Below are 16,071 nucleotides of genomic sequence, written 5' to 3' on the forward strand. Positions count from 1 at the left end.
TGTCCAGGTTCATCAGAGTTCTTCCATTTCTCTCTTTAAAAACCCTGGTAATTTCCATGCTAATCTGAGGAAAGCTTGGGAGATCTTCCCCATCTCTAGTAATTAGCCATGAGTGGTAAAGATCAAGTGAACAAAAAGTAGGTTACATAGCCCCAAGCACCTTGTCTTGCATTTTCAAGCTGCATCAACTGAAATTCATCCCACAATGCTACATCAGACAGTGCTTTTGACACATCCTCGGACTGAACTGCCATAATTGTGGCATCTAGACTCTGATGAAGGTGAAGGTAAATGATTTTGTCTTGACAACATGTTTAGCAAACATGTTACAGCAGGCGCTGAAGGTTTTTTGAATCCTTTCATGTGGTACTAAGCCATGAGCTGCTTGGAATATCTCTGCTGGACACCACTCCCAGGTATGTGATGGTTAGCAGAGAAGTGTTTCCTTGCTGTTATGGCCACAGAGTAGGCTCAGTAGTGACATTTTACCTGTGTTTAGTCATATTTGATGTGAGCCTTCTACCACCTGCATTCTAGTAGTCTTGCTGCCTGCTTCCTTAGCTAAGTTACTAGGTAAACCAGGGACCAGGCTCTGCCCTGTGAGAGAGAACCCTTAGGATCAATTGTGCTAACTTCCTGAGCAATTGAGACAAAGGCTTGGTGTGCTGGACATGCCAACAGGAAACTCCTTGAAGACATTTTGGAAACCACTGAATTCAGTTCATTTCTGGACTGTCCTACTGGATTTGCTGCCCCTACAGAGGGTAGTAGTTGCTGCTGGCTTAAACCCAGCAGGAAGTGGTCTGAACGTGACTGGGGAGATACTGAAAAGCCCTCCACACCACAGTGCAGTTGAGAACTCTAGGTCTGTAGCGTGGTACACCATAGTAAGTTGCCCTGCCCCAGACCAATTTTGGTGCTGCATCAATACGGCAAGTGGGTGTAGCCGAGAGAGTTCCCTTCCTTCAAGAATAAATAATGAATAGTAGTTTAGTTATAATTTACCTGGTATTTAACTGGTCATCTTTTGCAGCCTGGGTGGCCAGCCTGTGGGACAGCCAGCAGTTCTTTATTTCACGCAGGAGTAGAAGAGGGTGCCTCTGGCATAAGAGTCCATCCAGTATGCCTGCCACGTTGTAGTCAGATCTCTCACTCACTATGCTTGAGGCAGAATTGCAATGAGACATGGAGGTTGGATCTGCATTGAAGGCTTTGTCATTGGGTTTGATGACAAAAGTGGTTGATGAACTGTGTTTTACTATTTGGGTGTCGAAGGCAATTGTACAGAACAATTAAGTGAACCTGTAGGTGAGCAGAGAATTAAGCCAGGTGCTTCAGAATCAATCCAAAATCTATCAGTTTTGTATTTTTAGATTCCACTATTAATCTCCAGATTCTCCAAATTTTCTGTGTGGTCCATACAGTAAGTAGGACTCCTGTTCATTTGAATTTGCAGGCTGTGCTAGCTTGTCAGAAAATAAAGGTTTACTGTGGATGAAAGCATCTGAACAGTGTTGTTTATAATTTCAGGGAGGGGGGAGGATAACTGGTAAAAACAAATTGCTAAAATTTCAAATCTATTTTCAATTCTTAATTGTAGTATGTATTCTTCTTTTTGCTTTGCTTTACATACTCCTAAACTGATTGACCTCAAGACTACCTAATCATTTTGAGAAATACTTGCTACATTCTAATTTTATTTTTTGTATACTGCCTAGGGAATGTGATTGAAGGGAGGTCTACTCTACCATAATAAATAAAACAACATCGTAACTCGGGACTTCCACACAGTTTCCTCATTTCAAAGGCATCTCATCTCCAAACTGGGTTTTCTTAGAAGTTGAAAAAAGAAAGCAATGTTTGTGAAAATCAGCACACAGAAACCATCCTAATGCATAGTTATAGTCAGTTAGGACATCATGGTCAGCCATAGTTGAGAATGCTTAACTACAGTCTAGCATGGTTTCTGAAGATTATGTGTGGGCTACCAAAGTAGAATTAGAAGCCATGGGTTGAGGTGGGTTTGCAAATCATGATGTGGCTTGCAGAGAACCAGCTCTGGCGTAGCCAGGTTCAGATTCTCCTGTTTGGCCATGAACCATGCTTTCTGATCTTGAGCTGGTTGTGGTACCATCACAGAATTGTGAGTGTAAAGTAGAGACGAGGGTGGAGTGAACATAAAGCTTAATGCAGAGTAGATAGAAAATGCAAGCACAGAAGTAGCTCTGAAATTATTTTATATATTATTGGGCTACTTTGTGTAAATCGATTGAGAGGAGTTTATGTAATAAAATCACAAAATATAACAATAAAAAACATAAGGCACTAAAAATTGCAGCAACAGCAATTGGACACCTGAAAGCTGCAGACCATGAAACATTAAAAGTTGTGTGAAACTTAAAAAATGATAAAACTAATCTAAAAACAGAAAGAAAAGAGGCCATTTATCCTGGGTTTCTGACACTTCAATTGAACATTTAACAGTAGAATCTAATGCAGGTCTACTGAGATGTTTAAGATTGCAGCCTAAGGCTCACAGACCTCAAATCCCAGATCATGGAGTTAGCCAACCAGAATTAGCAAGTTCAAAGCATATTTTGATTCCAAACAACCAGGCATAATGAACCACCTCAGTCTTTAAGTTCAGCTAGGGACCCTGCTTTCTGTCCTATTATTGTGAGAAGACAGGTGGCAAGTATACGAGACAGGGCTTTCTAAGTGGTGCCACTAAAGCTCTGAAACACGTCCTTACATCAGATTTCTTTTTGGCAGGACTATAAAGCTGGAAGATGGATATATAAAAATACTGGCACTTGAGAGGTTAACTTTGCAGTGATGGTTGTGTTTTGTCAACTATCCATGTTGGATTATAATAGATTTATATTTCATGGTATATTTATATTATATATTTGTACCAAAAACTTTATTGGTTGCTACACTAACTAAGTTTTGTTGCTATTGATTTAGAATTTTCCTTTTTAGTTCTAGGACACATACTAGGTAGTACTTGAGCTACAGGCACAGAGGATTCCTTTTGCATGCCAAAAGAATGCAACTTTCTCAGGCTTTGCTGCTTTCTTCTGCTTTACTTTTTTGTTGTTAATCCAGTTAACCAGTATTTAAAATTAGAAACATATATTATTGAACAGTATAGGTTTCTACAGTGCTTATATCATTCAGATATTTGAGTGAGTTGTGAGTTGTGTCTTGTGTCGTTAATTGCTTACACCTAAGCCATTTTAGGATGCTTCAGAGCTATATTTTGCTCGTTTAAATGTCCTAATAGCAACTATTCAAAAAGAATGTTGTAATAATGCATCCGGGGGTTTCATCTCTGTTACTTTCCAGGCATGGCTGACCTTTGGACGGCCCTGTTATGGGATTTTAAAAATCTGTCTGTGACTAATGTAAGTTACGCTTTTCTGCTTGAGTTCTTTATTTTTGTACAGTTTTATGGTACCCTTCCTGAATGGGAACTGCTTGTCTCTGCATATTAAGTTTTCAGTTTCCAGCAGTAAGTAGGATTGTGTCTGGTATGGAATGCTATCTATCTGAAGAAAATGAACCTGCATCAAAACTGCTAAGGCACTGCTACTACATTGCAAAAGGGAGAGTGGTCACTCGGGCTCTCTGAGGCTCCGAAGGGAACTGCAAGCATTTTAAATTAGATTCTGGAATTCGGCTGCCAACCCCTCTGCGCTTTTTGCTCTCCTTGTCACGGTGGCTGCTGCAGAACTTGTTGCTCTCATTTGCATGGGCCAAGAAGTAGAACAGATCGCCTTGCATTGCTGGATTGCGGCCTGTCACTCATATGCAGAGTGCACCATTCTCTGCAGAGTTGGGCACAGGCCAGTTACCTTGGCAGAAGGGGATGAAAGATATCTGACAAGAGGGAGGAGATTGGCTTTCCTTTGGCGTGGGACAGAGATAGATGGCCTCTTTGGGTTGTCATGGAGGGTTGAGGGTGGGAATGTAGGCATTATTTATAGCACTAAATATAGTTGACTCTGCTTTCATAGAACAAGATTTGGGTCATGTGACCATTTTCCTCCTTCCTTGGCTGCTCCTCTGTGCTGAGATCATGTATCTGAATAGGTAATAATTAACTGTTAACGAGCTTTTCATTAGAGGCCTGACTGTATATGCACAGGGAGGCAGAGCTAAGGCTCTGTGGAAAAACCTGCTTTCTCTCTCAGGACAAGGTTGCAATGCTTTTAGGCTGATGCCCCCTCTTTGAATGCTTGCTAGCGTTCATTCCCTGAATGACTTGTGTGGCAGTTTCTCCCATACTGCAACACTGTTTTGAGGTACAACTTCTTGACAGTGAAGCTTCTTGGCTTAAGAGAGACGTTGCTTGTAAGAGGTGCTATTCGTTTTGAGTATAAAGAAAGCCTGACCCACATACCTTTCAATTACTTTTTTGCTGCTGACTTGTTAAGCTGCTGTAGCTATTGGGTGAACTTGAGCATAGCTCTGTGAAGTTGCCCAGGTGAGGATAGTTGTTAGAAGCCGGCATCTTGTGTTCATGGAGGTGCATTGTGACAGCTGAAAAATATGTAGCTTTTCCCAAGAAATGTCATACAGTCCCTGCACATGGTCATGATAGACAGGCACAGGTGGAAGGACTAACGTGGCATTCAGCTGGGTTGCAGCTCTCTTCCGGGAGTGACCAAAACCAGCCCACTCTTGCATTCCCTCCTCCCGCTTTCCTATGTTAACAGCTTCTCTTACCTTGAGTGTGTGCTTCCAGATTAGACTACAGTGGCAAATGCAGGGTTCTGATACGGCATATAGCCTATAGATATAGAGAGCTGCTAATTGATTAACTTACCTGTTTTTGGAAAGGCAATCAACCTTTGGATTTCCCACTGAATTGTTGTTTTCCAGTTTAATATGCTGCAAGTGAGGAGGTACATTTGTCAAAAAGCTGTTATTTCTTTCTCTGTCTTTCTGTCTCTAGCCTGATTTGAAAAGACACAGTGACCTAGCCTAGCTGAATTTAAAAAGGTGTTTGGGGGGGGGTGCCCTTTGAATTAGAATGGGAGTGAAATCCTTTGAGCATATGACCTTGAGCATGTAAATTATTTGTCTTCCCTTGCTTTTAGCTTAGAGGTGGTGTGTGTGTGTGTGTGTGTGTGTGTGTCTGTCCATGCATGTGTGCTAAATAAGCATTTGCTGCTAACATCAGACTGGTTTTTATAAGCGCTCCTCTATATCTTTCTGGAACTGGTGTTTTTTTAGTAGATCTGCCTTGTTAGTGCAGGACTGAAAGGGCTGGTAGTGCATTTACAGTATGCTGCCATCTGGTGATAAAAGGTCTATAGATGCTTTTTGTGAGCTATTTTGATGGCAAGTTAGAACTTTAGAATAATTCACAATAGAGGTGGGCAGGCTTCAGACTTTCAGAATCTATTCTGTTAACTGGATTCCTGAGAATCCACCACCTGGAGCCAGGTGCAGCATACTGGCTGAGGTGGAGCCAGAGGCAAAAAGATGGCTCAGTGGAGAGCCTGCTGCCCACTGCATTGGAATGATCTGCATTTACCACTAAAAATCTACATGGGGAGTTACTACAAATCCTGGTATGGGGTGGCAGAGAAGCTTTTTTTCTTTTCTTTTTTACAATTGTTAACCATTGCAAATTGGAAATCCATTACATTACATTCATGAGAATTCTAGCACTGGGAATGCTATCAATATGGCTTTCACAACATCTAAAGCAAACAGCTGTGGCAAAAAAAAATTACACTACACATCAGTTGCAGGATACCTATACCCTGTAAGGTGTTTTACTGGATGCCATTATGTCAGCTTTTAAAAAGTTTTCTTTTAAGGTTATATTTGTTTAAAGAACTGTGATTTACAGAACAGTTCAAACCACTGATTTGCTATACTGGAGGGGTTTGTATGGAGTGGAAATATCTATCCACCTTTGCATTGCCTAGCTCCAGTGCAACTGGACAGTAGTCACAAGCTATACTGCAGCACTAGCCAGTGGAAACCCCCCAAAGGGGGTGATTAGAAGTTGGCTGGATCTGCTGGATCTTGAATAGGCTCTGCTGTTGCCCTGTCACCGAAACGGGCCCAATCCAGGCCTCTTTGCTACATCAGCTTGAGAGCAGGTGCGACAAAGGGGCATTTCTTAACCCCTCCCTTTTTGCCCTAGCTGGTGTGAACAAGCAGCAGAGCTATGGAGGTGGCTGTGCCACTCCATGAAGCCCTGCTGCTGTAGGAAGGAGAGGGGTGGAGTGGGGTTGGGATAGTAGAATCATAGAATTGTAGAGTTTAAAGAGACCACAAGGGTCATCTAGTCCAACCATCTGCAATGCAGTAATATTTTTGTCCAAACATGGGACTCGAACTCATGACCTTAAGATTGAGTCTCATGCTCTATCGACTGAGCTATAGTAATGCAGCCTTAACAATCAGTCAAAAGTGAGACAGCTCCTGCCCCCTCTCGCTTACAGTCCAAAATATGCAATACAAAGGGAAGAAGTGATGGAACAGGAAAGCAAGCAAACTCAGGTATCACTACTTTATAATGTTACGTAGTTCTTACAATGAGAAACTGGGGGCGAAACAGTTGAAGGAAGAGGAGAAACCAAATAGAATTGGTCTTCCAGCAGAATTGGTGGGAGTTTGGCTGCTTCCCTTTTCTTCCTCTGCTGCTGTAGCCTGATGGAATGGTTTCTGCCAGATAATAGTTGTTTTTCCTTGAGGCTTAAGGGGGGAACTACAGCTTCCACTCATCTGCCTAATTTTACTCCCTTGCCTTATGCTCTAATCTCTCATTTCATCATGCTTTGAGAATTAAATTAAAAGTGAAACTAGAAGCATAGTAAAAAAAAAAAAATCCACTTTGGGTTTTGGGTGCTTGTGTGTTTGTTTACAATCAAGTGGTGTATAAATATAATGAAACAAAAAGGAGTCCACCATTGCACAAAGCTTCTACTATAGGAGAGCATCAGCGGAAAAGATGGACCTGAACCATCTCTTCCTTGGTGGGGATATGAAAACATGAAAGTATTGGACCAGTAGAAAAGTAGTAAAGAGTAATAAAGATAAAGTATTGTACCAGTAGTAAAGAAGTCCTTAAGTTTTTAGGTGCTTTGTTATAAACAAGCCCAATATAAATGAACATAAACTATAATATATAGGTAGTGATGGGGAACCAGTTTTCCCCAGCCCCTGGCCTACTTTCATTTGACGATACAGCTGTTGCAGACCAATGTTGGTCTTCAATCAGCCCCTCTGGGAATCGCTTACTTTTATGCATTGTGGCTTGCAGTGAGTTGTAGGATTCGGGGAGCATGAAGGGAGAGAGAGAGATGATGGAGGGGGCAGGGATGGAAATGGGTGGAGTCAAAATGAATGGATTGATGCAGGTGCGCATATTTCAACCCTGTGCTGTTGGAAAAGGTAAAGTGCGAAGCGTGAACCAGATATAAAAATGGAGTAAATGGGAACACAAAGGATGTTAACCTGCAGCATTGCAAATTTATACTGGCTCTACTCATGGCTGGCATGTGGCCCTAAACATGCTCCCCCTGAGGGAATGTAACTGGAGACAAATTGTTACAGCTCTGTGTACTCTTTTTAGGTAATAGAATCCCACATAATGGCTCACACAGACATTTGCATCACTTGATCGCTTAACACTTTGATTATCTACACTGATTTAAAACAATATTAAAAGTTCTGTCTGTACGCTTGTATATGCAATTGCTCATTCACACATGCAAATTGTTCTCTGCTTCAGAAATCAAGTGATGAAATCAAGTGGATGAACTGGTTATGAAAGTTATGAGTTCTCCATCAATAATGTGCTCTTTTCTCTAGAGCAGAGTGTTTCCCAACCTTGAGTCTCCAGCTGTTTTTGGATTACAACTCCCATCATTCCTAGCTAGCGAGACCAGTGGTCAGGGATGATGGGAATTATAGTCAAAAAACAGCTTGAGATCCAAGGTTGGGAAACACTGGCTAGAGCAGGGGTCAACAACTTTTTCAGCAGGGGGCCGGTCCACTGTCCCTCAGACCTTGTGGGGGGCTGGACTATATTTTGAAGAAAAAAATGAACGAATTCCTATGCCCCACAAATAAACTAGAGATTCATTTTAAATAAAAGCGCACATTCTACACATGTAAAAACATGCTGTTTCCCGGACTGTCTGCGGGCTGGATTTAGAAAGCAATTGGGCCTTTGTTTGTGTACCCATGGGCTACAGCATGAATTCCTAGTTTGGTGCCTGACAGTATTGCTGGGAGGCTTTTACCACACTACAGTGGTGCCTCGCAAGACGAAATTAATTCGTTCCGCAAGTCTCTTCGTCTTGCGGTTTTTTCGTCTTGCGATGCACGGTTTCCCATAGGAATGCATTGAAAATCAATTAATGCGTTCCTAGGGAAACCGCCTTCAGACCAGGTCCGGGGACAGTCTGTCCCCGGACCTCTTCTGAAGGCTGGGGGGCGCGGGCTTCGCAGCAGCGCTACGAAGCCCGGCGGCTGGGGCAGGTGTTCCCGCCCCCCCACCCCGCTTCGGAGCAGCGTTCCGAAGCGGGGTGGCTGGGGCAGGTGTTCCCGCCCCCCGCCCGGCTTCGCAGCAGCGCTACGAAGCCCGGCGGCTGGGGCAGGTGTTCCCGCCCCCCCACCCCGCTTCGGAGCAGCGTTCCGAAGCGGGGTGGCTGGGGCAGGTGTTCCCGCCCCCCCGCCCGGCTTCGCAGCAGCGCTACGAAGCCCGGCGGCTGGGGCAGGTGTTCCCGCCCCCCCACCCCGCTTCGGAGCAGCGTTCCGAAGCGGGGTGGCTGGGGCAGGTGTTCCCGCCCCCCCGCCCGGCTTCGCAGCAGCGCTACGAAGCCCGGCGGCTGGGGCAGGTGTTCCCGCCCCCCGCCCGGCTTCGCAGCAGCGCTACGAAGCCCGGCGGCTGGGGCAGGTGTTCCCGCCCCCCCGCCCGGCTTCGCAGCAGCGCTACGAAGCCCGGCGGCTGGGGCAGGTGTTCCCGCCCCCCCCCACCCCGCTTCGGAGCAGCGTTCCGAAGCGGGGTGGCTGGGGCAGGTGTTCCCGCCCCCCGCCCGGCTTCGCAGCAGCGCTACGAAGCCCAGCGGCTGGGGCAGGTGTCCGGGATCTCTTTTGAAGCAAGCGGCTGCGGAGAGAAGCGATCTCCCCGCAGCCGCTTGCTTCAAAAGAGGTCCGGGATCTCTTTTGAAGCAAGCGGCTGCGGAGAGACGCGATCTCCCCGCAGCCGCTTGCTTCAAAAGAGGTCCGGGATCTCTTTTGAAGCAAGCGGCTGCGGAGAGACGCGATCTCCCGCAGCCGCTTGCTTCAAAAGAGGTCCGGGATCTCTTTTGAAGCAAGCGGCTGCGAAGAGACGCGATCTCCCCGCAGCCGCTTGCTTCAAAAGAGGTCCGGGATCTCTTTTGAAGCAAGCGGCTGCGAAGAGACGCGATCTCCCGCAGCCGCTTGCTTCAAAAGAGGTCCGGGATCTCTTTTGAAGCAAGCGGCTGCGAAGAGACGCGATCTCCCCGCAGCCGCTTGCTTCAAAAGAGGTCCGGGATCTCTTTTGAAGCAAGGGGCTGCGAAGAGACGCGATCTCCCCGCCGCCGCTTGCTTCAAAAGAGGTCCGGGGGCAGCGGGAAGAGCTGCCCCCGGACCTCTTTTGAAGCAAGGGGCGGTGGGGAGAAGCGATCTCCCCGCCGCCCCTTGCTTCAAAAGAGAAGACCCGCTGTCCCTGGGGCAAGCTTCGTTTTGCGAAGCAAGCCCATAGGGAAATTCGTCTTGCGAGACAACTCGAAAACGAAAAAACCTTTCGTTTTGCGAGTTTTTCGTCTCGCGAGGCGTTCGTCTTGCGGGGTACCACTGTACGTGGATTTGGTTCCTGGAATCTCAGCAGAGAGTTGCATGCCAAACAGGAGTTGGTTTACTATTGTTCATATACAGTACTAATCACTGGATTTTGCTTATTGCTAATGTTATCATGCAACATTTACATAACCATACAAAATTGGTGAATGCAATATCATTCCATAAATTAAAAAGTAAGTCTTAATTAAAAGTTGCTAGGCTTTTGATAGAAGTTCCTTGACTTTCTTATTTACTTGAGTTCTTTTCAAATTCAAACCTGTTCAGAGGGGTGAATGGCAGTCTTTTTCTACCGTTTGTAGGTTGTTGTAGTTTTACGTTTAGCCCAGTGGTTTTCAAACTATGGCTTTTCTCTCCCCTCCCTTGGGGGGAGTTCAGAATGGATGGAAGGGGAAAGAAAGCTCTAGAGAGCAATAGGTTCTTGTGACTATCACAGCCTTTATCTCATTAAGCCAGGTGATATTAAAGATTGTATGCACTTTAGCAGAAGACTGTTTAATTCATATGATTTTTGAGGGTGAATGGCCGATTGCTCCTGTCATTGCCCCATAAGCTCAGTCTGCTTTTGGGAAGAAGTGTTACATTGTTCTTGACAGACTAGGAAAACTTGCCCATATTTTTTTAACGCTTCCTAGAAAGTGATCCTCAGCAGTGGTTGTTGGAAGTGGCCACCCTTGGAAACCAACCATTGGAATGTTTTTCCATCCACCAAGCAAAGTCTGAATTTTTGCTGCCTCAGCTTGTTGTGAATAACTCCCTGCAAGTTACTATATCATCTAGGATCATCCAGAGTCTAGTGTGGCAGTGTCCCGTTCCATTTTTGTGAAATAGTTTGGCAGAATGACTGGCTGGTTCTGAGTGCCTTCTGCTTTTTCTCGTTTTGAACAGGGACTGTTAGCCTTTTCATTGTTAAGGGAAATTAGCTGTTCCTCTAGGTCACTTTGTGGCATGTTAATTGGGGGTTTGCTCCTTTGTTAGCCCTCGGGGTTCTAAGTTTTTTGGGATCAGAAAGCAGATTTTCCTTCAATCATGAACTACTTTTCTGTAACCCATGAGGTGGATTGATTTGTTCTGTACTTTAATCCTCAGAGATACTCACATAGTTTAGAAACAGGCGCACATGGCAGGAAGACAGTATTGACAGTGGAAATGTTAATGAACTTTAATTAGTATAACTGTTTCTTCATGTGTAGAGTAGCACTTTCCTAGCTGCCTATGAAAATCCACATAAACATGTCGTGGAAGGAAAAGCTATATATGCTGAATTTGTATAAAACCAAGCCACAAGAATTACTACAGTGTCAAGTTTTATGTTGTAAACAACTTTTAAATGAACAGTAACACTGCAGTGAAAAAATGAGCAACGGTAGCAGTGTTGGTCTATATGAAACAAACCCTCCAAAATCCATAGTTGGGCAGTACTTTTATTGCTCCAGTGAAGGTATTGTTCAGCTGTGGGTTTTAGCATTCTTTCTCCCTCTACACTAGATTCTCCCAGCAGCGGTGCTGCATATAGCTGTTCCTAATCTGTAACCAGAGACTTTTGTATGGTACAAAATCAAAATAGCAATTTATTTTTCATGCACTGGTCTTTTCTGATTTAGTTTATTTGTTGCAGGTTAAAATTGGCGGGACTAGCCCATGTGTACATGGGGTTAGGGGTTGCTGAAATCTGCTATGTGGACATTTTGATCACCCTACACACACACACCGGCAAAAATATCCCCTTTATGGTTGGATGTGCTGAATAGCAATAGAGCTGGCTTTAATTTGAGCGCTTTGAAGGGTATCAGGATACTGAACAAAAAGCCAGTGCCAGCCTCCCCACTTGCATGCCCTTCTCAAATTTGCCTTCCCTGCTTCCAGTTCCAGGGCCATAACCAATCACTAAGAAACACAGGAGTGATATTCCTCAGCTATGGTCTCATTTCATGCATACAATAATAGAATCATTTCTGCTCAACAATGTAATTTTTAGTAGCGTTAAGTATCTATGCTAATTCAGATCTTTTAGCTGACACCCTGCTTTTGGAAAGCCTGGAAGTGAGTTCCTTTTTTCACTTTAAAAAATTGCCTTCTGTCCATGAGGTGCATATTGTGGATAATGTTGGCAGTCTACACGCTATCCCTTCATTAGCACATGTTGCATACTAGGATTCTTACAGCAGTGGTGATTTTGTGTTACTAGCAAAGTTCAGGAGAGACTCTAGTATCATTCTGCCTAAAATCTTTCTCAGCATTGGTTGCTGATCCACAAAAAAGTGGTGGGCCACAGTAAGCTTCTTACCAACCATTTCCCCCCCTGTTGGATGAACAAAGCAAAACTGTATGCTCCCTGTTTAAGGATGTATTTCTGAAGACCCATACACAACCCAAATACTGGGAAAGCCATACTAAGGGAATGTAATAGAAGCTGGCAGGAAAGTTTGGGAGAGTACTCTGCAACTTGCTGTTTTCTGGCTTCTATGCAGCTAGCTTTTGCCCTGCTTTGGTGGGGAAGCCTGCTTATTTTGAGATTTTGATTTCTAGGTAGTTGCTTCTGATACGTTTTGTTGCTGCTGCTGTTGTATTCAGCAGCTTTAGGGGATTTAAATTATTTGTCTCATGGATTATTTTACTAGTGAAAGAAAGGTATTCTCCCAATTTGGCATTGTCCAGCTACTGGGATGCTCTGTCACACCCTCCACTAGGGGGCAGGCTCCTCTGAAGAAAGAATTGAGAGAAGGTAGGAAGCACTGCCTACTCCTGCCCACTCCTGGGTAGTGGGCAGTACCTCCTACTTCCTCCCAAAAGTTGGCATTTTTCCTTCCTTTGCAGTGAACGGACACAGCAGGTTCACAGCCTGGCCTTCGAAGCCAGTTCTAGCTGGTAATAACTCCTCTTCATGCCAGGCTTGAAAACATAGATATTGCCTATGGGTGGGTGAGAACTGTTTGAAGATAAATGCTGTCCATTTACTCTCAGATGGAACATTGAGCGTTTTCTGGGTACAGAGTGCTTAGAGCAATCTATTAAGAGGGGGGGGGGGAATCTCAGTAGAGTCATGGCTCTACATATTGAACTTGAATATCATGTTTCAATCTACTGATCCTCCCAGTTGTTATGGAAGAGAGACTTGATTTTCTTAGAGACTGACCTGGTCGTTCCTTGGAAGGTAGATGAATGTTAAGTGTGATTGCATGGAGTGATACAATAGGGACTAAAAACCGCTTCAGTGACCAACTTAGCATATTAATTTTTTGGCTTTTCTTCCCTCTCACTAGAGCATTCAGCCCCAGCCAAGGTGGTGAAAGCTGCAAATCCAAGGCAACGTAAAGGAAGCAAGGCAAGTACTAATGTTCATATTTGTGAATACTCCAAAGTGTGGGAAGAGGTGGAATGTGACACTCAGTTGTGTATCAGAATGGATTTGTGGGACTGTTTCAGTTTTATGTGGGTTAACGGTGGTTCTCAGAGCTATCTTGCTTGTGGTTTCTTGACAAAACTTGAAGGCAGCTTTAGGGGTTTTTATTTTTTGTTTCCAGCTCTAACTTTCATGATCAGCACCTTTTTAGTGTATCTGTTCTTAGGCTTTCCTTGCTTGTGCACCTGTTCTGTGCTTGTGGCACTTAGTGGTCTGCAAGTACATGTCTTAATCTGTGTGCAGCTGCTGGTGAATGGATGATTCTGTCTTACGACAGGAGATTTATCTAGAAAGCCTTTTGCAAATACGTTTTCAGCTTTGACTCAATTTGCCTGTTACTGGTTTGGTAACAAACAACTCCTATTAATTGTTTTTGGGAAGATGTGCCAACATCCTTCCCACCCTCCATCATTGGCTGGTTTCTTTAACCCTCTGGGCTTCTCTGCTGTTTATTCCTTGACCATAGGTTGCCTTCTGCTACACTTGGTGCCCACAGAGCAGTTTTAGTCTGTGGTAAAAATGCTTCAGTCTGCAATGCTGCACATCAGAAAAACTGATGTTTGCTTGTTGAAGTTGCATGTCTGGTTTTAGCTACTATATCTGTACCGAGTAGGCTTGGGTTTATGCTGCTATTTTTTCCTGGGCACTAGAGACTGCATTATAAGAACAGACCTGTTGAATCAGACCAGAGACCCATCCTGTTCTGCACAGTGGCAAACTAGATGTTTATGGTATGGTATGTCCACAAGCAGGATGTGAGGGCAATAGCACATTCCTGGTATTGAATGCAATTTTTGGTCCTGGAGGCCAACAATACTAGTAGCTGTGTTTAACTTCATCCCACCATTAATTTATCCAATTCCCCATTAAAGCAAAAGATGGGATGTGACTACTTAAATAGTCCCCTCAGGCACATGCACCAGAGATCCACTGCAACATTTTGTTGCAGGGGGCCCTCTTTGTGATAACAAATTCATAACAAAAATAGTTTCCCTAGTATAACAAAAGTAGTTTCCCTTGTATGTTTGCTATGGGTGGTAGGCAATAAAGTTTCATTATTAATGAAATGCCTTCCTTCCTAAAAGTGTGCTCTCGTGTTGTTCTTGTCCAGCTTCATTTGGCCTCTCTGCAACCTTTTTGCTTACTTTATATGTAGTTTTTAAGGGGACTTGACACCTTACATGCAGGTTCTGTCCCAAATTTTAGAGAGGTCTTTAAGGTGACATAATTCAGGCTAGATCAGAAGAAATCTCAATGGAATATCAAGGGTTAGAAAATGAAAACAGCTGGAAGCAGGATATGCCATTGATTTGATCTGCAGTCGCAGGCTCTGCTAGAGGGCAAAGCTCAAGATGTGCTTGCAAATCAAGAGGCTCTGCTAATTTAAGCTCAGTCAGTCATGGCAAAGTTCATTGAATTATAACATTTATGTGCCATCCAGTATTCCTAGGCATAGACTGTGATGTTTAATGAATAAAAATATTACTGTTTGAAAACATAATGGCAGTAATGCAGCAAGCAACCTTGGCTCAGTAAGGGAGAGAGCTGGTGATGGTTAACTTTATGCAGCCAATTTTGCAAAACAAAATGCCGTGGCATGTGTAAGGCTAGCAAAATCTTCCCCGTGTAAGACTAATCCATTGTACAATATCATGCAACTTCCCCTGTCTTGTAAGGATATCATTGCTTGCTATTTCCTCCTTTTTCTAGTGACTGAATTCCTTCTTCCCATACTTACTTGGGAAGCAGCATCTGTCCTTGTTCAAACCTGCTTCTCTTTCCACATCCCATATCCCCATCCACATAAGAATAAAGTCAACCTTTTTTAAAAAAGAAAACCTATAGTATAAGTCAGTTTTATCTTAAGGTGATGTTGCATGTTGCAGACAGTGCGGAGAAACAGATGCACAAATGACTTGGAGATCCACTTACCGTATTTTTCGCACCATAGGACGCACCGGACAATAGGACGCACCTTGTTTTAGAGGGGGGAGAACAAGGGGAAAAAATTCTTCCGCTCTCTGCCCAGCGCCACTTCAGTGAAGCGGCAGGAAGCGCTGCGCAGAGAGTGGGAGAATTTCCCCCCTCTTGTTTTCCTGCTCTAAAACAAGGTGCCGTTTAAGGTGCGTTCAGGCGGCTACGTTGGAAGCCTGGAGAGCGAGAGGGGTCGGTGCGCACCGACCCCTCTCGCTCTCCAGGCTTCAGGTTCCTTTCGACCTGCTCTTTGGGGCTGGCGGGGGGAAGCCCACCACCAGCCCCAAAGAGCAGGTCAGGGAGCAGCGGAAAGGCGCAGCGGAGAGGCTGCTGCCATAGTCACGCGTCACTTCTCCAGCTGGGAGAGGATCGTGGGGCTATGGCTTCTTTAGCCCTGCACGCGCTCTCCCGGCTGGAGAGGTGACGCAGGGCTATAGAGGCTCCTGCCATAGCCGCGCCTCACCTCTCCAGCCGGGAGAGGGTCGTGAGGGGCAGCTTTAGCCCCCCGCGCGCTCTCCCGGCTGGAGAGGCGACGCGCAGCTATGGAGGCTCCTGCCATAGCCGCGCGTCACCTCTCCAGGCTGGAGAGGGTCGCGGGGGGCTGCTTTAGTTCCGCACGCGCTCTCCCAGCTGGAGAGGTGACGCGCGGCTATGGAGGCTCCTGCCATAGCCGCGCGTCACCTCTTCAGCTGGGAGAGGGTCGTGGGGGGCTGCTTTAGCCCTGCGCACGCTCTCCCGGCTGGAGAGGTGACGCGCGGCTATAGAGGCTTCTGCCATAGCCGCACGTTACCTCTCCAGCCGGGAGAGAGCCGTGGGGCTATGGTGTCTTCGCTCCATAG

The 16,071-nt window shown here is 45.0% G+C and overlaps 1 protein-coding gene across 4 annotated transcripts in view; it reads left to right on the forward strand.

The window, feature by feature from the left end:
* LARP1 (La ribonucleoprotein 1, translational regulator) overlaps positions 1-16,071 on the forward strand; it is a 68,521-nt gene that overhangs the window by 21,112 nt on the left and 31,338 nt on the right. For all 4 annotated transcript variants that reach the window (XM_081900997.1, XM_081900998.1, XM_081900999.1 and 1 more), the window contains exon 2: positions 13,119-13,180. In XM_081900997.1, coding sequence (XP_081757123.1) covers positions 13,119-13,180 — 62 coding nt within the window. The remainder of the gene's footprint in view (positions 1-13,118; positions 13,181-16,071) is intronic.

The sequence above is a fragment of the Podarcis melisellensis genome (genome assembly GCF_964234715.1).
Source record: "Podarcis melisellensis genome assembly, chromosome: 2".
Lineage (NCBI taxonomy): Eukaryota > Metazoa > Chordata > Lepidosauria > Squamata > Lacertidae > Podarcis > Podarcis melisellensis.